This window comes from Artemia franciscana, unplaced genomic scaffold (genome assembly GCF_032884065.1).
Source record: "Artemia franciscana unplaced genomic scaffold, ASM3288406v1 PGA_scaffold_34, whole genome shotgun sequence".
Taxonomy (NCBI): domain Eukaryota; kingdom Metazoa; phylum Arthropoda; class Branchiopoda; order Anostraca; family Artemiidae; genus Artemia; species Artemia franciscana.
This window is the reverse complement of record NW_027062670.1, coordinates 60,685-84,188: the sequence shown is the minus strand read 5'-3', so window position 1 is coordinate 84,188 and position 23,504 is coordinate 60,685. Positions and strand designations below refer to the sequence as shown.

Here is a 23,504-nt window from a genome sequence, read left to right as displayed (position 1 = left end):
ACAGGGTAACTACACAAACTTTTTATTTCTTGTCGTTTTATGATAAACTTGAACGAGATAGAAATTTGAAACAAAATACCTGTTCTAAATACTTTTTCCAAATTGGTTCTTCTTCAGAAACAGAAAATTCATTATAGCCATGGAATTTAAGTCGAGCATAGGCTTCAATGTTAGTGAGTCCAGTTCTAACATTGCTCTGAAGACGGTCTAAGACATCATCAGCTGTTAAAATACTAGCACCATCTGAGTTTAGCCACATTTGTCTTCCAGAGATATCTTGAAGCTACAAGAACAAACTGAGTTGTAGTCATTTTATGGTCCACATTTAAAGAGTGAACACCAGCGAAACTATTCTATCGAAAATATTTTCATTAGGTGACGTCGGATTACTTAATTGTTTGTATTATTTTTTTCTTGTGATGTATTTGATACAGCCTAATTTATCACACAAAAATACATTTTCTTTGTTATGTTTCATGTATTACCAATGGTATTACATTAATTATTTCGCTTTCATTTTAGTCTCATGGTGATATGTTATTTAACAACAAAGCCAATCTACATACAAAAATCAATAAGATTCACTCAAAACGAAACGGTTGACGTTGGGTAAATCAGGTATAAAATACATAAATAAGACATGATTTACATACACTATAATAAGAAAGAAAAAAAGGAAAATATACATACCAGGATAGTCAAAAGTCAAGAAAAAAATGTTTGAATACTGGTAATATTGTTCAACATTTCAACTCGATGTCTGACATTACAGCTTAAAAAAAAAGGTGGATAGTCGATTAAACCTCGGAAAGATAACTGAATGTTTAAACGTATTGAAAAAGGGCAAATTTTACACGATTAAACAGTGCAAGGAACAGAAATACATAAAACTAGGTCTGGAAACCCTACCAGAAATTTAAACAAAATCTTCTGAATGCAACGAAGAATTACCATTAAACAAACTTTGAAATATCATAAGGTAGCCCATCAAAAACAAGGCGAAAACTCCACGGAACAATAAGAAGTGGGAAGGAATGTTTACTAGAATGTTTAATGCAGATCAGAATTGATCTCAGGTGTATTCATGACTCAATAGCAAAATATTTTTATTCGTCTTAAGCTTGATTCGCATATTCAACTTATGCTTTACTTATTCTGAGATTTATTTATTCATTTATATTAGTACCTGTTGTATGTTTTTTTTTTTCGCTATGATTTTTCATTTAAGTTCTGTTCGTTTTGGGTTCCATTTCTTCTTTAGTAATAATTTCTGGTTGTTTTGAGTTTGATTTGCTGTAGGTTTCTATTGCTTCTGATCTTAAGTTTAATATGGCCTTTACTTTTCTTTAGAAAACTTCTTTTTCGGAAAAAAATTTTTTAATTAATTTCTGTTCCTTTTTGATTGCCAAATTTTCAAGTTTTTCAAAATTCCCCTATTAAAAATATTTTTTTATTCCAAAATAACAATTTTGGTAAGAACTAATAAATTAAACTGAATATTGGATATACAATGATATTAATTACTCAAAGCTCACCTGCTCAAGATTTTGTTTCACCCAGGCCAGATTTAAAGCTTTGAGACGCCTATAGACCCAAGCGTTTTCGCCGCTCCGTGGGAAATCCCTAAAACTTCGGGAATAGTAGAAGCCGCAGGGGCTAGTGACCTATTGGTAAATCCTGGACTGGTTTCATTGCAATTTTCATTTTATTTTCAATTTTGTAATAAGAACGAAATAAAATATTTGCTACTCCCTGAAAACAACCGCAGTCTAACAACCAATCCTTAATCCAATTCTCGCTTGTGTTAGATTTCTCTTCTCCCGATTATTATAATAAAAAAAGGTAAATTAATTTCGCAGAACTTTGAAGCCACTTAAGTAAGAGAATGATAGTTCTAAGTTAGAGAATTGGTTATTTAGCTAAGAGATTGATACTTTTACCATTTGGAGAACGGGCAGTAGCCATACTCTTGTTTGTAATTAAATAAAAAAAAAAGTTTTTTTTAGCTGAAAGTAAGGAGCGACATTAAAACTTAAAACGAACAGAAATTACTTCGTATGTGAAAGGGGCTGCTTCCTCATCAACGCCCCGCTCTTTAAGCTAAAGTTTTTCACTGTTTTAAAAATCAGAGTTGAGAGAAAGTCAAACTTTAGCGTAAAGAGCGGGGTGTTGATGAGGAAGCAGCCCCTTTCGTATGCGAGGTAATTTCTGTTCGTTTTAATTTTTAATGTTGCTCATTACTTTCCGTTAAAAAAAAACTTGTTTTTTTATTTAATTTCTGAACGTTTTTGAATCAATGCATGTTTTGATTTTGGCTCTCCGCAGAGGAATAATTAACACAAAATTTGCAAGTTTTTTTTGGCTAAATGGCTTTCTCATAGTTTTGATCGAATGATTTTGAGAAAAAAAGGAACGGGGTAGGAAGCCTAGTTGCACTGCGATTTTTTGGTTACTTAAAGAGGCAACTAGAACTTTTATTTTTTACGGATATTTTTATTAGTAAAAGATAAACGTAACTTATAAATTAGCTTACGTAACGAACTTTTGTAATCTCATGTTTTTATTACATATATGAGGAGTTCACCCTCTCGTCAGTACCTCGCTCTTTACACTAAAGATTAAATTTTGTCCCAATTCATTAAGAATGACCCCTGAATCACAAAAGCCGTAGAATAGTTGAAATCACTAAAAATACTTTAGCGTAAAGAGCGAGGTATTAGGAGGAGGTGAGCCCCTCATATGCGTAATAATTTCTGTTCGTTTTAAGTTTTAATGCTGCTCCTTACTTCCAGTTGAAAAAACTTTTCATATTTATTTTTCTTTGTTTTTTTTAAATAATGCTAGAAAATCCTGCGCTCCCTTCATAGAAATTTTCTCCTCCCACGACAAATTCCTCGATGGAGAGTTCCCCCAACATATCCCCATCTTTTCAACCCCTCCCCCCAACGAAAAATCTTCTGAAAACGTCTGTACACTTCCCAATAACCATTACTATATGTAAGCACTGGTCAAAGTTTGCAACTTGTAGCCCCTCCCATGGTGATTGTGGGGGAGTAAGTCGTCCCCAAAGACATAGTTATAAGGTTTTTCGACTACGCTGAATAAAATGGATACCTCAGAATTTCATTTCCGTTAGAATGAGCCCTCTCACAACATTCTAGGACCACTGGGTCGATACGATCACCTCCGTGATCTGCCTTCTGGCAAAAAATACAAAATTCCACATTTTTGTAGATAGGAGCTTGAAACTTCTACAATAGGGTTCTCTGATACGCTGAATCTGATGGTGTGAGCATAGTTAATTGTCCTTTGAACTATTTTGAATAAAATGGCTATCTCCAAATTCTGACCGGATGCCTTTTGGCAAAGTGGGGCGTGGACTAGTTGACCAGTGCTTATGTTTGACTCTCAAGAAAAAGCTAGAAGTTTTAATTTCCGATCAAATGAGCCCCCTACATATGGGAACTTACATAAGTTACAATCCACGCCCCGGGGGCTTGGGAAGATTTCTCAAACCATCAGTTATTGTAATTTGAATTTTGAACTATTTCAAATAAAATGGCTATTTCAAAATTCTGATAACATGCATTTGGAGAATAAAGGCACAAGGGGGGGGGGGCTTGTTACTTTTTGATCACTTTCGATTCTTAAAAACCTACAACTTACATAAGATACAATTCTTGTCCCGGATGCTAAGAAGGATTTCTCAATCCAAAATTTATAGTAATTTGAATCTTCGACAATTCTGAAAAAAATTTCTATCTCAAAATCTATAATTCGGGAAAAAGGCGTGAGGGAGAGTAGATACCCTCAAACCACTTTTGGTCACTCTTAAAAAGGCAACTAGAACTTTTATTTTCCAATTAAACGAGCGATCTCTTAAGTTTATAAGACCACCCCTTAATAAAACTTTTTATGCCCTCGGGGCATAGCTTACAACACTTGCTCCCGGACTCTCAGGGAATGTTTCAACTCCGGAGCTATTGTTGTTTGATCTTTAGACAATTTTGAACCAAATCACTATCTCAAAATTTTGATTGGATGCATTTGGGGAAAAAGGGCCTTGGAGTGGGAGCTAGTTGTCCTCCGATCACTTTTGACTCTTGAGAAGGACATTAGAAATTCTAATTTAGAATCAAATAAGCCCCCTCTGAAGTTTATACGACCATCCATTCCATAAAAAAAAACTTATATACCCCCAGGGCGCATTTTACAACACTTGCCTCCGGATTCTGGGGGGCTGTTTTATCCCTGGAGTTCCTTTTATATTATCTTTGGTCTATTTTGAACGAAATGGCTATATAAAAAATTCGATTGGATGCATTTGGGGAAAAGAAGCTTGCGGGGGATGGGGGTTAGTCGTCAAAGGATCACTTTTAACTCTTAGTAGGTGAATTAGAACTTTCAATTTCTAATCAACAGAGTCTCCTCAAAAGTTTATACGATCACCTCTTCGATAAAAAGCTTATATGCCCCGTGGCATAATTTAAAACCCTTCCTGTCACTCGAGGGGGGGGGGGTATGTTGACAAGGAGGTTTTTCTTATCTCGTCGATGAAATATTTCAATAAAACTGACAATTAAAATCGAATCGTTGTGGGCATCAAGCCATGGCTACTTTTTGAGAAAGCCAATACGGATAGTCCGATTAAGTGAGGGGCAAATTTGGCATTAACCCCGATATTAGTAGGATTGCATAAGAATTTTCATTTGATGCATTTGGGGAAAAGGATGTTTGCGTAAGGGGGGGTAGATGCCCTCCATTAACTTTTGAATCAAAAAAGGTAACTCGGACTACGTATTTCCAATCGAATGAGCCACCTTCGACGTTTATACGACCATCCCTTACATAAAACCTTATACGCCTCCAGGGCATAAGTGAAAACACTTACCCCCACGTCTTGGAGAGGTTGCGTCAACCCCGGAGTTTTTATTATCTGATGTTTGAACTATTTAAAATAAAATGGCTATCACAAAATTTGGATAGGATGGGTTCGGGCAAAAAGGGCTAGGGATAGGGCTAGTTGCCTTCGGATCTCTTTAACTCTTAAAAAGAGAACTAGAACTATTAATTTCCAATAAAATGAACCCTCTCTGAAGTTTATACGAGCATCCATTTCGTAAGAAACATATACACCCCCAGGAAATAACTTACAACGCCTGCCCCCCCGGGGCCTGGCAGTTGTGTCGACACCTAAGTTTTGTTGGATGACCTTTGAACTATTTAAAAAAAAATGGTAATCTCAAAATTTGTATAGGATGGCTTTGAGGAAAAAGGACGAGGGAGGTGAGGGGGTTAGTTGCCCACCAATATCTTTTGACTCTTAATAGTTGAACTAGAGATTCCAATTTCCATTGAAATGAGCCCTCTCTGAAGTTTATACGAGCATCCCTTCCATAAGAACCATACATGCCCCCAAGGCATAACTTACAACGCCTGCCCCCAGGCACCGGGGGGCTGTATCGACACCGGAGTTTTTCTTATCTTACTTTTGAATAATTTATAACAACATAGATATCTTAAAATTTTTATCGGATGATTTTGGGGAAAAAAGGACATGAGAGGGGATAGTTAGCATCAGATCTCTTTGGACTCTTAAAAAGTGAACTAGAACTTTCAATTTCCACTGAAATGAGCCCTCTCTGAAGTTTATGCGAGCAGCCCTTCCATAAGAACCATGTTTGTCCCTCTCTCCACAGCACAACTTACAACGCTTGCCCCCAGGCCAAGGGGGAGGGGGTTGTATCGACACTGGAATTTTTGTTATCTGACCTTTGATCTATTTCTAACAATTTTCATCGAAGGCATTTGAGGAAAAGGGGCGTGGGGGAGTAGTTGCCCTCCGGTCTCTTTTGACTCTTAAAAACTGAACTAGAGGCTTAATTTCCAATCAAATGAGCCCTTTCTGAAGTTTATACGAGCACTCCTTCTATAACAATCACATATGCCTCCGGGCATAGCTTACAACGCCTGCCCCCGGGCCCTGAGGGATTGTATCAACCAAGGAGTTGTCGTCATATGATCTTTGAACCGTTTAAAAAATAGCTCTCGCAAAGGTCTTATCGGATGGGTTTGAGGAAAATAGGGCATGGAGGGGGGCTAGTAGCCCTACAATCTCTTTTGACTTTTAAAAAGTGAACTAGAACTTTCAATTTCCAATCAAATGAGTCCTCTCTGAAACTTACACGAGCATCCCTTTCATAAGAACCACATACACCCCCAGCACATAACTTACAACGGCTACCCCCTGGGCCCTGGGGGATTGTGTTGACACCACAGTTTTTGTTACCTAATTTTTAAACTATTAAAAAAAAATGGATATTCTCAAAATTTGTACCGGATGGGTTTAGGGGAAAAGGGCAAGGGAGGGGGGGTAGTTGCCCTCCGATCTCTGTTGACTCTTAAAGTGAACTAGAACTTTTAATTTCTAGTCAAAGAGCCCTTTGTACGAGTATCCCTTCCATAAGAACCATATATGCCTCAAAAGCTTAACTTACAGCGCCTGCCCCAGGCACTGGGGGTTTGCATCGACACAGGAGTTTTCTTACCTGACCATTCAACTATTTTTAACAAAATGGCTATATCAAAATTTTTATCGGATGAGTTTGGGAAAAGAGGGTCTGGGGGGCTAGTTGCCCAAAGATCCTTTTTGACTCTCAAAAAGTGAACTAGAACTTCCAATTTCCAATCAAATGAGCCCTCTCTGAAGTTTGTACAAACATCTCTATCATAAAAATGATACACGCCCCCAGGACAGGACTTAAAACGCCAGCCCCCTTGGCCTTGGGGGGTTGTGTCGACACAGGAGGTTTTGTTATCTAATTTTTGAACTATTAAAAAAAATGGCCATCTCAAAATTTGTATTGGGTGGGTTTGGAGAAAAAAGGGCGTGGGAGGTCTAGTTGCCTTACGGTTTCTTTTGACTCTTAAAAAAGGAATTAAAACCTTCAATTTCCAATCAAATGAGCCCTCTATGAAGATTATACGAGCATCCCTTCCATAAAAAACATATATTCCCTCAGGGCATAACTTACAACGCCTGCCCTCAGGCTTTGGGAGGGTGTGTTGAACCCGGAGTTTTCGTTATATGATGTTTGAACCATTTTTTTTTTTTTTAATGGCTATCTCAAGTTCTTATGGGAAGGGTTTAAGGAAAAAACCCGTGGACGGGGGGGGGGGTTAGTTGCCCTCCAATCTCTTTCGACTCTTAAACAGAGAACAAGAAGTTTCGATTTCCAATTAAATGAGCCCTCTTTGAAGTTTATACGATTATCCCTTCCATAAGAAACATATATGCCCCCAGGGCATAACTTACAACGCCTACCCCCAGGTCCTGGGGCGGAGGTTGCCGACAACGGAGTTTTGTTGTATGATCTTTGAACTATTTTCAAAAACAGGTTATCTCAACTTTTTTATTCGATACATTTGAAAAAAGGGCTTGGGGGGCTGATTACCCCCCGATCTCTTTTGACTCTTAAAAAGTGAACTAGAACTTTCAACTTCCAATCAAATTAGCCCTCTCTGAAGTTTATACGAGCATTTCTTCCATAAGAACCATTTATGCCCCCAGGGGATAACTTACAACGCCTGCTCTCAGTCCCTGGGGGGTTGTATCAACACCAGAGTTTTTGTTACATAAGCTTTGAACTATCTTTAACAAAATGGCTATCTAAAAAATTTTATGGAATACATCTGTGAAAAAGGGCGTGGAGGGGGGCTGGTTGCCCTCCTATCACTTTTGACTCTTAAAAAAGGCACTAGAACTTCCGATTTCCAATCGAATGAGCCCTTTCCGAAGCTTGTGCGACGATCCCTTCCATATGAAGTCCCTCAGTAAAAAAACAAATAATTATAATAATAAAAAATTGGAGCCATACGGCCTTTACTATAGGCAATGCTATAGCGTTGCCTCTGGTTCCCCAGCCTAGCTTCTCAAACAACTTCAAAAATATGTCTCACTTGCATATCCCAAGAACCTTTACTCCTATTGCTCAACCACCCTTGGTATGTTGCCATTAATAGCCTTCATCTTGTACAGATACCAGTCTCTTACAATGCCTAACTTCAAGTCCGTTTGCTCTTACACTAAATAGCCCAAATAACCCCTTAAAACTAACCGATGAGAAATATTGCTTAGACCTAATATCTTTAAAAGATGTAACACAAATTCCTTTAACCTCTCTAACTTTTTCTCATTATATTTTTCACTATTAAAAATCTTCTTCGTCAACTTAATATGGGTTCATCAATTAAATTTCTTAAACTATATCTTAATAAAAAGAAAATTCCCGATACCCACCTTGCCCTCAAATACAACAAAAGCTGCCCTATAAGTCATTAGTATCAAATTCGTTATTGCAATGTACTCATGGGTCAAATATAAAAGTTTTTGCAGCTCAACACCACTTTTCGCTACAAATACAATGTCTTCCGCAAAAAGGCCACACAAAGATTTACCTAATGATTCTATAATAGTTGCCCCTCCTAACCCTAAAGTAAAGCTTAGTGTCATTAATAAATACATAAAATAGCCTAGGTAACAAACTACATCTTTGCTGAGCTCCTCTGCTAAATTTTATCACTCTACAGAACTGTTCTCCTACTCAGACTACTGTCCAAACTAGGCTATACATAGCTACTAAAATTTTGTTAGATCTCCAGAGCAATCCCAATTGTAGGTTCTTAATACAAAGCTCCCTTTGTACTTCATCAAAAGCACCTTTGATGTCTAGAAAAACTGTACCAAGTCTTTGTTTTCTTCCTCTACCATATTTTCTTACCAAAAAACTTAAAATGAACACCTCATCTTCTGAATTATATTATTTCCTAAAATATGCCTTGATATCTATCATCTCCTACAACTCTAACTACTTATTTAACTTAGAACTTGGTATCTTACAAAAAAGCTTACCAATACTATTCCTCATACAAATAAACCCATAATTACCACGCATTAGCCTATCTTCTATCTCATGTAGAGGAACTAAGATAGGCGGTCACAATCCTTTAGGCCAAAAGGATTGGTTAAAAAATGCAAAAATAATAAGTTTATAATTGACATAATCCACATCCCACTCTGCTTCTATACTTTCATTGGAATTCAGTCTATTCCTGGAGCCAATCCTCCCTTCTTTTTCATCATCTCCTTCCATATTTCACTCTTATTTACATTCATGTAGGAATAGTCTCTCCTAATATGCTCGTTTGTTGGAATGAGATTCATAGTTACAATACTAGACAAGCTGAAGGTTTAGGACCAAACAACATCCTTGTCATGTTCACTTTCTTTTCATGTTCACAGTCCTAAATCCTGCTCCAAAGTTCCAATTCAATCATTCCTCTTTGTTTTGTAAGATAAACCAGCAAAACTATGCCTCATGCTTGGCGCTTGGCAAAATAAATAGACACGCTAAAAAATGAAGAGGGGAGAAGTGTAAAAGACTGCGACAGTCACACAAATAAGACAGTAGGTACTAGTAATGAGTAATGAGTAAAATAGTAATGAGTAGCATACTATAAAAATAGCCTGAGAGGATGTGTTAAAGTAAAAAATAGTAAATATAGTAGAACCAAGAATTAAGCAAATAACAACAATAAATGTAGGAGTGCATCAAATAAGAAATTCAGGAAAAATAAATACAAGCAAATAATTAAGCTTAACGAAAACAAAATTAGGCTATAATTTGCCTGGTAAGATGGGTCCTGAAAAAAAATCTATGCTCAATGTTGATGTATATTATTATTCATACCTTAGGAACAACAAGGTCAACTGTTTCTTTGTAGTCAGGAATGTCTTTTTTTCCTCTAGAATTTGATCTAGATCTAGGAGGTATAAGTGCTTGGTTGGGAGCTGTTGCTATGCTTTCGTCACTATCCTTTGTCTTCCAGCTTCTTGGAAAAGCCATATTTCAATTAAAGTGAAGAGCCATTCACAGCTGAAAAATTATCAAAACATATCTTAATTCTCAAGAATTATTTAAATGATCTGATTTTTAAATGGCAAGCTACATCCTAGCATGGTTGACATGCTAGGCAACCATGCCATTTTCCCTGTTTAGCCTTCAAAACTGTCCCAAATTACTCACAGATTTATACCCTTTTGGAGATGCAACAAGATTCTCTTTATCAGCTCTAATCTTACGTCTTGTTTTACCTTGTTTGACTCAAAATGCTAATTCAGATTTATTTATAGGCTATGAATAAGATTTTATGATGTTACAACAATTTAGTTTTGTCCTTATTGATTTTTCTAGTTTAGTACAAGAGACTAGTAAAGGTATAGCCTCTATCATTTTCGAAAAGTTTGAAAATCAGACCAGATTGGTGAATGAGTTACATTTTAGAGAACTGTATATGATTCACAGTTGGAGTCAAAGTGGATGGTTTTGCTAGTTTTTCCATGGATGTAAAATTGCTATCATTTATTATTACTAACCAAGACAACATTTAACAAATTGAAATATAGAGAGAACAAAAAAAATGGGTATAGTATTTAAACAAAGCAATGGACAAAAGAAAAACCCACAAACTTCGAATAATATAAATCGAAAAATTTTGACTCCACGATTTTCAGCCTTTATCAATGAAAAAAAAAATGAATTTAGCTAAATTAAACACAATATAGAAAGAAAAACAAAATTCACATCGTAATAACTTCCCCATTCACTAAACAACATCAATTCTAATTAATATGCAAGTTCTATTTATATATTGTTGCTGTTCAAAATATTTGGATTTTTATTATTTAACGTTTGTAGTTTTTTTGGTTTTCTTTTTGTCCACTACTTTGTTTATATGTTTATACCCGTTTTTGTCTCTATATTTTCATTTGTGAAATTCTGAGAATGGAAAAGGCAGCGTGATGTAAGAAATTAATTATAAACTAATTATAATTATTTTAAATTGTATCTACCTGATCGCATTCTAATCAGTAGCATCACACATAGAAATTTACTCCCTAGAAAAATAAATCTACTGCCTCTTTAAGTACTTCCCCCTCTTATCACTTTTATTATAAAGAAGGTTGGAAAAGAGATGGAAAGTTATTCATTTTATTGAATTTTAGTGATTTGAATAATGAAGGGTAAGTCAATCTTTTTCCCATTCTTTTCCATACAAGTTCGATTAAATAGGGTAGAATACCTGTTGTTAAAGAGATTCTGCATTTTCACTGGCACTCTTATTGACAAGGTACCTAGACCCTTGACATAAAGTTTTTTTGGGCATTCCTAGTCAAAACTCTACAGTCTTTGCAGTTTCTTTGGACAGAGATGGTAGATGGTTTACTGACTACTTTTTCCAAATATCATGGTAGTTTTTGTGACAATGCACTCCATTCCCCTTCCTGATGGTTCCAGATGTATCCCTAATGATATGCTTTTCTATTGTCTTGCATTTTGCAATACATCATGTCTTCTTTGTTAATCTTTTTTCTCAAATTCTTGACCAAGTGAAATCCAGTCCTGCCTGAGTGATTGAATGCAATACCAGAAAAAAACTAGAGCTAAGAGCTCATATGGCAATTGTGACGAAATCGGAAGAGCCAAGAGCTCATATGGCATGAGCTCTAGCAAAATTCTAAGAATCAATAGATTGCTTTAAAAGGAAAATCAGAGGTTTAATGCCGGTCGGGATTTAAAATAAGAGCTCTGAGTCACGAGGTCCTTCTAAATATCAAAACTCATTAAGATCCAACCCCCCACTCGCAAGTGAAAAATACCTCAATTTTTCTAATTTGTTCTCTCCCTTCCACCCCCCAGATGTTCGAATCGGGGAAAACGACTTTATCAAGTCAATTTGTACAGCTCCCTGACACACCTACCAATTTTCATTGTCCTAGGACGTCCAGAAGCACCAAACTCGCCAAAGCACTGAACCCCACCATTTAACTCCCCCAAAGAGAGCAGATCCAGTCCGGTTACGTCAGTCACGTATCTACGACATTTATAAGCATTTTCCAAGATTTCTGGTTCCCCCTCCAGCTCCCCCCAATGTCAACAGATCTGGTCGGGATTTGAAATAAGAGCTCTGAGACATGAGTTCCTTCTAAATATCAAATTTTATTAAGATCCGGTCACCCGTTCTTACGTTAAAAATGCCTCAATTTTTCTAACTTTTCCAAATTAACAATCCCCAGATCCCCCAAAGAGAACGGATCCGTACCAATTATGTCAATCTCGTACCTATAACTTGTGCTTATTCTTTCCATCAAGTTTCATCCTGATTTCTCCATTCTAAGCATTTTCCAAGATTTCTGGTTTCAAAGATTTCTGTTTCCCCTCTCCAATCCTCCATGTCCCTAGATCCGATTCGAATTGAAAATAGAGCATCTGAGACATAAGATTTTTCTATATATCAAGTTTCACTGAGATCCGATCACCCATTCATAAGATATCTCGATTTCAAGATTTTCCAAGAATTCCAGCTTCCCCCTCCAACTCCCTTCAATGTCACCGGATCTGGTCGGGATTTAAAATGAGAGTTTTAAAGCAAAAGATGCTTCTAAATATCAAATTTCATTAAGATCTGATCGCCCGTTTGTAAGTTACAAATACCTCATTTTTCTGAATTACCCCCCCCCCCACAACTCCACCAAAGAGAGCGGATCCGGTCCGGTTATGCAATTCACCTATCTTGGACTTGTGCTTATTCTTTCCGCCAAGTTTCATCCTGATCTCTCTGCTTTAAGCATTTTCCAAGATTTTCGCCCCCCCCCCCCTAATGACACTGGACCCGATCGGGATGAAAATATAAGAGATCTAGGTTTCGAGGTCCTTCTAAATATGAAATTTCATCAAGATATGAACACTCTTTCGCAAGTTAAAAATACCTCTTTTTTCTAATTTTTAGAATTAACCTACTCCCCCCAACTCCCCAAAGAGAGCAGATCCGTTCCGGTTATGTAAATCTCGTATCTAGGACTTGTGCTTGTTTTTCCCACCAAGTTTCATCCCAATCCCTCCACTCTAAGTATTTTCCAAGAGTTTAGGTCCCCCCCCAACATCCCCTTTACCAAATAAGGTTAAAATTTAATATAAAAGCTCTGAGACATGATATCCTTCCAAGCTTCAAATTTCATTAAGATCCAATCACTCCTTCGTAAGTTAAAAATACCTCATTTTTCTAATTTTTCAGAACTAACCCTCCCCCCTCACTCCCCAACAGAGAGCAGATCCGTCCCGGTTATGTCAATCACGCATCTAGGACTTGTGATTATTTTTCCCACCAAGTTCCATCCCGATCCCTCCACTCTAAGCATTTTCCAAGATTTTAGGTTCCCCCCTCAATTCCCCCCAATGTCACCGGATCCAGTTGGAATTTAAAATAAGAGCTCTGAGACACAATATTGTTCCAAACTTCAAATTTCATTAAGATCCAATGACTCCTTTGTAAGTTAAAAATACCTCACTTTTCTAATTTGTTAAGAATTAACCCCCCCCCCCCAACTCCCCCAAAGAGAGCGGATCCGTCCCGGTTATGTCAATCACGTATCTAGAACTTTTGCTTATTTTTCCCACCAAGTTTCATCCCAATCCCTCCACTCTAAGCATTTTTGAAGATTTTAGGTTCCCCCTCCTCAATTCCCCCCAATGTCACCGGATACAGTCGAGATTTGAAATAAGAGCTCTGAGACACGATATCCTTCAAGACTTCAAATTTCATTAAGATCTGATCACTCCTTCGTAAGTTAAAAATACCTCATTTTTTCTATGTTTTCTGAATTAACCTGCCCCCCACTCCCCCCCAGATGGTCAAATCAGGAATGACTATTTCTAATTTAATCTGGTCTTGTCCCTGATACGCCTGCCAAGTTTCATTGTCCTAGCTTGCCTGGAAGTGCCTGAAGTAGCAAAACCAGGACAGACAGACAGACAGACCAACAGAATTTGTGATTGCTATATGTCACTTGGTTAATGTCAAGTGCCATAAAAAATATTTGAGATGGTTTAAAAATGTAAATAACTATGGAAGGAAACATGACAACCTGATTAATGGAAAAATGCTGCATAGCAAAGTGAGAATTCAATAGTATTGATGTTTTCTTTTAGTTTTCTATTAGGCTGTATTTAAGACCACGTAGGGGGGGGGGGGTAGGCACTATGTCAGAAAAAGGACCATGATATTTAAATAGAAAATAAAATGAGGAATTTAAAAGTGTTACTCTTTTTGTTCTATAAAGTTTCTTTCAGAACAGCTCTAACTCTGCAATGTTATCCAAAATTTTTATTTACAGATCAAGATTGAGCAAAGGCATGAGGCCGAAGACCTTTGCATAGTAGTTATATTATATCTATATCAAATATTACCCAAGTCCATTAAAGGTATGTACCCTTCAGAAGAGGATGATGTGGAGGCAATTATAGCAAAAGATCTTTCTGAGGAATCATTGAAAATCTGGATTGATTTTTGAAAATGTTCATTCACCTAACTCAACTACTTTACAAGGCAACAAAAAGTCCCTCAGCTAAAGTTTTACTATTCAACCAATTATATCAATAGTTGCCTCACACTGCAAAAAAAATCCAATTTGGAAAAAAAAAGAATAAAATCAGCAAACTTTCATACAGATAGGGCAATATCTGGCCCATTATGAGTAGGACAGAGATGTAATTGCAACAGATGAAACTATTATATTTGGAAAGAGCATTGAACTGAGGACCAATAAAAAAAATAGTGGTTCACCAATTCCAAAAGAAACATGCTAAACAAATAAAAGCATCTTATTTTATTTCCAAGCATCGTGGTTACTTTTCTGACAATATCCTTTCCCCTTGATTTTCCTACACATACAACAATTAGTATATAAGAAGAAATGAAAGAAAGCCTCATAGAAATAAAATTCTTACTTTATAATATACAGCATGTTCCTATCATTCAGATTACTATTTTCCTTGCATTGCTATCCACTTTACAAAATCATTTGAAATAGTAAGCTCACTTATATCCATTATAGCATTCAATCAAAACTGAAATGCTAAAGCTAGGGTAATCACCTGAGTTCTTTCACAGAATCTAATCTCAGAGAAATCTAGATGAAAATGTATCTTAAACAGATGATAGGCTACTAATCCTTGAGGCAGTTTTTATAGGTTTAGATAGTTATGATTAGCTCATAACCAGTGCTGGGCTAGTTGGAACTGGCAGACTACAATCTTGGAAAACTTTGTCTTTGAAAATTTAAATGTATACAAACATTACCAATACTGCCTAGGCTGTTTCAATATAATTATTTTGCTTCATAAATGTTGTCTGAGATTAAATCAGTTTTACAGTGGTTGACTTTAATAGTTGTTTATCCTTTATACAGTGAGTATCAAATATTGTCATTTAGTCTTACAAAGAAAGCATCAATAAGGTTATACAGGTGACGTTTTATACTTCATTCTATTGAACAGCAGTATCAATAAAGTCACATATATTACTTTTTATACCTGATTAAATAAAAAAAAAGTTTATTTCAAATGAAAGTAAGGAGCTACATTAAAATTTAAAATGAACAGAAAATGTTATTTCAGCAGAAAGAGCAAAGGATTGAGAGAGGGGGCAGCTCTACTCATATGTTGAATAATTTATGTTTTTCTATTTTTAATGTTTCCCAGACTTTGAGTTAAAACTTCAGACCATTTTTCAAATAATGCAGAGAAATCTGCCTCCTGCCTCCACAGAAACCCTCTCAAATGTAAAACTCCTGCTGCACAAAACATGCCAACCACCCCTTAAAAAACTCCATTCTTGCTGAAAATTCTCATAGGAAAATTCCCTGCAGACAATTATCCCTAAAAGATTCTCTTTACTTTCATTTGAAATTTTTTTTGTCAATTTATGATTATTTTTCAAATCATGCAAGAAATTCCTGCTCCTCAGAAAATCCCCCCCCCCCCCCCTAAATGGAAAGTTTTCCACACAAAGAATATTTATTGTGGAAAATTCAACCATACAATTCAAACTATACAGAAAATTTCCCCTGAACAATTCCCCCAAACATCTCTACATGTAAAATTGAGTTGCCTAAGAGAACATAAGACAATTAAAATGAATTCAGTGTATGAATTTTGGAAAATTCCCCCTGGATAAAATTCCCAAGGAAGCTTTCTTTTCAATGGAAAATTGCTTCCTGTTGCCCCGCCCCCAAAAAATGTCTGTATACTTCCCGGTAGCAAATACTACATGTAAATTTCATTTCCCCTTTCCCAAGGGCTGTGAAGGTCATTTCATCCTCAGAGGCATAAATAATTGTACTCCAACTATGCTGAATTTTAAGTCTTTCTCAGGAATTTGATTGAATGTCTTTGGAGAAAAAAGGGGTGGTGAATGGGAGCTAGTTGCCCTCCAATCTTTCTGGACACTAGAAAAGGGCACCAATACTTTTAATTTCTGTTTGAATGAGCCCTCTCTTGATATTCTAGGACCATTGGTTTGATATCATTACCCCAGGGGAAAAAACAAACAAATAAATACACATCCTTGATCTTTCCTATGGGAAAAAGATACAAAATTCTAAATTTTGCAGATAGAGACATGAAACCTCCACAATACGGTTCTCTGATATGGTGAATCTGATGGTGTGATTTTTATCAACATCTCTCAGCTTTTAGGGGGGTGTTTTCCTCTTTTGTGGAAACCAAATTTTCATAAATTCAACCAATTGTCTCAGGCCCATAGCTTTTGATAGGTAAAATCGAATCTGTTGAATTTTATATATTTGGAAGTAGCATAAAAGGCCAATTCTGTTGATGTACAAATTCAATTTGTTGTCAATTCTGTTGTTGTCAAATTCCATTTTTGACTTTTGTTACTATTGGGCTAAGTCACTCTGCACTTACAGTTCATTACCAACAGCTATTTGATAATTGTATTAGGTAAAAAAAATATTCCATGAATGTTATGCTGCACATTCAGATAACATAGCCCACTATCATTTTACTAAGCTTAAGCTATATTTGAAAAGGTGAAGCTCTTTTTAAGTCATTAGTGTTATAAATCTTTCAAAAGTAGTCAAAGTAAATTGGTAGTTGATAATCCGACACTTTTGATAAATAATATATATGTAAAAAATACATACTAGTACCATTATTTTCCAATGGAATATATTCAACTTTCAATCTAAGAAAATGAGACATTTACAATATTGATGGTGCAGCAGAAGGTGGTAAAATGTACATTTACCCCCCCCCCCTCCAAAGAAAGAGCCTAGATCTAGCTTTGTCATTGTATTATGGAGTAGCATGAATAAAGTCATAGAGGAGAATTTTATACCTTATAGAACAACTTGAATTGAGCCATGGCAGTATCAATAAAGTCGCAGATATGTATTTTACACTTCATTCTATAAAGGAGCAGTGCTATTAAAAACTCTTAATAGTTGAACTAGAGATTCCAATTTCCATTGAAATGAGCCCTCTCTGAAGTTTATATGAGCATCCCTTCCATAAGAACCATACATACCCCAGGGCATAACTTACAACGCCTGCCCCCAGGCACTGGGGAGCTGTATTGACACCAGAGTTTTTCTTATCTGACCTTTGAACAATTTATAACAACACAGATATCTTAAAATTTTTATTGGATGGTTTTGGGGGGAAAAGGACATGAGAGGGGATAGTTGGCATCAGATCTCTTTTGACTCTTAAAAAGTGAACTAGAAGTTTCAATTTCCACTGAAATGAGCCCTCTCTGAAGTTTATGCAAGCAGCCCTTCCATAAGAACCATATTTGTCCCTCTCTCCACAGCATAACTTACAACGCTTGCCCCCAGGCCCAGGGGGAGGGGGGTTGTGTCGACACTAGAATTTTTGTTATCTGACCTTTGATCTATTTCTAACAAAACGGCTATCTCAAAAATTTCATCAAAGGCATTTGAGGAAAAGGGGCGTGGGGGAGTAGTTGCCCTCCAGTCTCTTTTGACTCTTAAAAACTGAACTAGAGCTTTCAGTTTCCAATCAAATGAGCCCTTTCTGAAGTTTATATGAACACCCCTTCTATAATAACCACATATGCCTCCGGGCATAGCTTACAATGCCTGCCCCCGGGCCCTGAGGGATTGTATCAACCCAGGAGTTTTCGTCATATGATCTTTGAACCGTTTGAAAAAAAGCTCTCGCAAAGTTCTTATCGGATGGGTTTGAGGAAAATAGGGCGTGGAGGGGCGGGGGCTAGTGGCCCTACGATCTCTTTTGACTCTTAAAAAGTGTACTAGAACTTTCAATTTAGAATCAAATGAGTCCTCTCTGAAACTTACACGAGCATCCCTTTCATAAGAACCATATACACCCCCACCACACAACTTACAATGGCTACCCCCTGGGCCCTGGGGGATTGTGTTGACACCACAGTTTTGTTACCTAATTTTCGAACTATTAAAAAAAAGTGTATATTCTCAAAATTTGTACCGGATGGGCTTAGGGGAAAAGGGCAAGGGAGGGGGGGGGTAAGTTGCCCTCTGATCTCTGTTGACTCTTAAAGTGAACTAGAACTTTTAATTTCTAGTCAAAGAGCCCTTTGTACGAGCATCCCTTCCATAGGAACCATATATGCCTCAAAAGCTTAACTTACAGCACCTGCCCCATGCACTGAATAATTTATGTTTTTCTATTTTTGATATTTCCCAGACTTTGAGTTAAAATTTCAGACCATTTTTCAAATAATGCAGAGAAATCTGCCTTCTGCCTCCACAGAAACCCTCTCAAATGTAAAACTCCTGCAGCACAAAACAAGCCAACCACCCCTTAAAAAAACTCCATTCTTGTTGAAAATTCTCATAGGAAAATTTCTTGCAGACAATTATCCCTAGAAGATTCTTTTTACTTTCATTTGAAATTTTTGTTGTCAATTTATGATCATTTTTCAAATCATGCAATAAATTCCTGCTCCTCAGAAAATTCCCCCCCCCCTAAATGGAAAGCTTTCCACACAAAGAATCTTTATTGTGGAAAATTCGACCATACAATTCAAACTATACAGAAAATTTCCCTGAACAATTCCCCCAAACATCTCTACATGTAAAATTGAGTTGCCTAAGAGAAGATAAGACAATTAAAATGAATTCAGTGTAAGAATTTTTGAAAATTCCCCCTAGATAAAATTCCCAAGGAAGCTTTCTTTCCAATGGAAAATTGCTTCCTGTTGCCCCCCCCCCCAAAAAAAAATGTCTGTATATTTCCCAGTAGCAAATACTATATTTAAATTTCATTTCCCCTTTTCCAAGGGCTGTGAAGGTCATTTCATCCTCAGAGGCATAAATAATTGTACTCCAACTATGCTGAATTTTAAGTCTTTCTCAAGAATTTGATTGAATGTCTTTGGAGAAAAAAGGGGTGGTGAATGGGAGCTAGTTGCCCTCCAATCTTTCTGGTCACTAGAAAAGGGCACCAATACTTTTAATTTCTGTTTGAATGAGCCCTCTCTTGATATTCTAGGACCATTGGTTTGATATCATTACCCCAGGGGAAAAAACAAACAAATAAATACACATCCTTGATCTTTCCTATGGAAAAAAGATACAAAATTCTAAATTTTGCAGATAGAGACATGAAACCTCCACAATAAGGTTCTCTGATACAGTGAATCTGATGGTGTGATTTTTATCAACATCTCTCAACTTTTAGGGGGTGTTTTCCTCTTTTGTGGAAACCAAATTTACATAAATCACACCAATTTTCTCAGGCCCATAGCTTTTGATAGGTAAAATTGAATCTATTGAATTTTATATATTTGGAAGTAGCATAAAAGGCCAATTCTGTTGATGTACAAATTCAATTTGTTGTCAATTCTGTTGTTGTCAAATTCCATTTTTGACTTTGGTTACTATTGGGCTAAGTCACTCTGCACTTACAGTTCATTACCAAGAGCTGTTTGATAATTGTAATAGGTAAACAAATATCCCATGAATGTTATGCTGCACATTCAGATAACAAAGCCCACTATCATTTTACTAAGCTTAGGCTATATTTGAAAAAGTGAAGCTCTTTTTAAATCATTGGTGTTATAAATCTTTCAAAAGTAGTCAAAGTAAATTGGTAGTTGATAATCCAACACTTTTGATAAATAATATATATGTAAAAAATACATACTGGTACCATTATTTTCCAATGGAATATATTCAACTTTCAATCTAAGAAAATGAGACATTTACAATATTGATGGTGCAGCAGAAGGTAGCAAAATGTACATTTACCCCCCCCCCCAAGAAAAAGCCTAGATCTAGCTTTGTCATTGTATTACAGAGTAGCATGAATAAAGTCATACAGGAGAATTTTATACCTTATAGAACAACTTGAATTGAGCCAGGGCAGTGTCAATAAAGTCAAAGAGATGTATTTTACGCTTTATTCTATAAAGGAGCAGTGCTATTAAAAACTCTTAATAGTTGAACTAGAGATTCCAATTTCCATTGAAATGAGTCCTCTCTGAAGTTTATATGAGCATCCCTCCCATAAGAACCATACATGCCCCAGGGCTAGATCCAGGGCTATTAAAAATCATACTTTCTTTATATAACAGAATTATATAACAGAAATTATTATACAACAGTATTTGTATTATATAACAGAAGATATAAAAAGCTGTCTGTATGACATTATTGATACTTTCTTTACACAGTATAATTTGGTATAAAAAGTCATTTCTACAGCTTTATTTATAATACTTCTAAACAAAATGAAGTATACAATAATCTGCATGACTTTATTGATACATTCTCGATAAGGGTAAATGACAATATTCTAATTTTATCAATTATAAACAAAAACAATTTTTATATTGTCAAATGTAGGTAACCTAATTAATTCTGTCTAAGCTTGAGCCTGTCTGTGATTTAGATACTTTTTCTGACTTTAATACCCTACATCTAAGATTAGATGGCATTTTCCAAGACCATGCTTAAGCTTTGAATGTATATTCAAGATTTGGCTTCATTATTGACTATCTGTGGCATTAAAATATTTAATATTTTTTTATGAATAAAATATTTGGTAAATATATACAAGATTCCATAAATGACATAGGGACAAGATAAATACATTAATTGATTAATATACTTTCAAATATATTACCCCTGGGGGTCTTATATATAGCCTATGCAATAACTAAAACTGAGAAAAAGCACTAAAACAATGATATTCTTCCTTATAATATACAAAATGTTTCAATTACTCATATTATCATTTTCCCTTCCATTACTTTAAAATATGTTCCATATCAATAAATTCCCTTCTATAACTTTAAAATTCTAAACAATATTTTGGTAAAGGATTTACTGAATAGTACAGAAAAATATATAATTAGCTGAGAAAAAACTGGTTTAACACAAGAACTATAGCATATGACTAGATCAAAGTAACTTAGAAATACATCATATGGATTGTTCAGCTACTCCTTACCCACTTGTGACTTTAACACATGTAGCCTACACTGGTAGAGGTCATTTATCTTTCACCTAAATATAGGCCGACAAATCTAATGGAAAAGAACTTAATCCAGTAAAATTCTAGTTAATTGACTTCTTGCTATCTCAGAAAGGGTTTAGGCTAGAAAAATGAAACTTTCAGGGATGAATCTACAGACTAAAGTATGTCCCGGGAAGGCATTTTGAAGCAACTACCTCCATTCCTTCTCCCTCTAGAGGGCCTTGACCTTTGATGACCTTAAAAAATATGTGTGTTATAAAAGTGAAACAGTTGCAAAATAGATCTTCTGCTTAATTGAAGCACAACAAAATTGTTTTCAGCATCATAACTTTGCTCAATTTCATTTTATAAGGTTTTAAAGATATGCAAATACATTTCCTAAATTTTGAAAAAAACATTGATATGGCTCAAAATTCTACTCAGATGTCAGGAATTGTATTTTCAGAACTAAAGGCAGAGAAAAGGCAACTGGTAACTGAAAATTAAGGTAAAATGTTGTTTTGTCAAAATTTCAATAAGTATAGACCTGTCATGTGGGCAAATTTCAGGGCCCTCTAGAGGGAGAAGGAGTGGAGGTGGGTACTTTAAAATACCTTCCCAGGACATACTTTAGCCTGTAGATTTATCGCTGAAAGTTTCCTTTTCCTAACCTAAACCATTTCCGAGATAGCAAGAAGTCAATTGAATATAATTTTACCCTTAATCCTCAGCTTGGTGTTTGCTTATTCTAAGAAAAACTTTTGAGAGTAACTAGGCTACAAGTTTCATTTGAGTTGTCAAGTTTGCAAATGCCCAGAACAGTATTTCCAGCATTAAGAAGCTTAGATCTTATTATTACACTGCTAGGTTTATGAAAATTAGTTGGGGATGGTAGTTTGAGGATCTGAATGTAAGCATAGGCTTCTGATATTTGGAAAGAGTATGAAATAGCTAATGGAAAATAATAGCTCTAGTTTTGTTCTATTATGATGTCTGTTTACAAGTGACAATGCACCAGTTATTTACTGGAAACCTTATGTTTTTTTTTATAATCTGTTCTAGCCCTAAGTGTGGTCTAGCCTATACCTTTTCTTTGCCCAAAAGGGTAGCCTTGGTCAAATACCCGGCCAACTGCTTTAATCTAAAAAATAAGGTCAAATTTAAATCAAATGCCAGTTCCAGTTCCTAAAATTGTAATGCTGTTAAAAATGACGCTGACTTTAAATAAAGATAGCGTGAATAAAATTGCGTCAACTGAAATTTAAAAAATACCCTATTCAGTTGCATGTGCTAACTGTTTTAAAAATTGGCAGGGCTGCCCAATGTTACTTTTTGAGAGTAACTAGGCTTCAAGTTTCATTTGAGTTGTCAAGTTTGCAAATGCCCAGAACAGTATTTCCAGCATTAAGAAGCTTAGATCTTATTATTACACTGCTAGGTTTATGAAAATTAGTTGGGGATGGTAGTTTGAGGATCTGAATGTAAGCATAGGCTTCTGATATTTGGAAACAGTATGAAATAGCTAATGGAAAATAATAGCTCTAGTTTTGTTCTATTATGATGTCTGTTTACAAGTGACAATGCACCAGTTATTTACTGGAAACCTTATGTTTTTTTTTATAATCTGTTCTAGCCCTAAGTGTGGTCTAGCCTATACCTTTTCTTTGCCCAAAAGGGTAGCCTTGGTCAAATACACGGCCAACTGCTTTAGTCTAAAAAATAAGGTCAAATTTAAATCAAATGCTGTTAAAAATGACGCTGACTTTAAATAAAGATTGCGTGAATAAAATTGCGTCAACTGAAATTTAAAAAATACCCTATTCAGTTGCATGTGCTAACTGTTTTAAAAATTATTCAGGGCTGCCCAATGTTAAAGAGACGATTGTGCTTTCTTGAACCCAAAATTATGTAATTTGAACAGAATTATGTTATACTTTTTGTTTATTTCACCTAATTTATGAAGAAGTCAGTCAGTTGTGTGCTGTTATTTTTTTTCCTGATGAACACTGTATTACCTTCGTAAAGGATCTGAATAGAATATAATATGATATTAATCTATTTCTAACTCACTAAGGACGCAAAAGAACGATATAAGCAAATAAAAGCAAAAATACCAAAAAA

At 35.8% G+C, this 23,504-nt stretch overlaps 1 protein-coding gene across 2 annotated transcripts in view; it reads right to left on the bottom strand.

Moving 5' to 3' along the window:
• Positions 1 to 22,694, bottom strand: part of LOC136041725 (calcium-transporting ATPase type 2C member 1-like) — a 73,787-nt gene extending 51,093 nt beyond the window's left edge. Inside the window, exons 1-3 of one of the 2 annotated variants that reach the window (XM_065726469.1) lie at positions 22,656 to 22,694; positions 9,750 to 9,935; positions 80 to 283 (exon numbers count right to left, since the gene is read on the bottom strand). In XM_065726469.1, the coding sequence (XP_065582541.1) occupies positions 80 to 283; positions 9,750 to 9,905 (360 nt within the window). In that variant the 5' untranslated portion in view covers positions 9,906 to 9,935; positions 22,656 to 22,694. Of the gene's footprint in view, positions 1 to 79; positions 284 to 9,749; positions 9,936 to 22,469; positions 22,568 to 22,655 lie in introns of those variants that run through there. The other variant, XM_065726470.1, reaches the window with a different exon arrangement.
• Between the last annotated feature and the right edge of the window lie 810 nt (positions 22,695 to 23,504).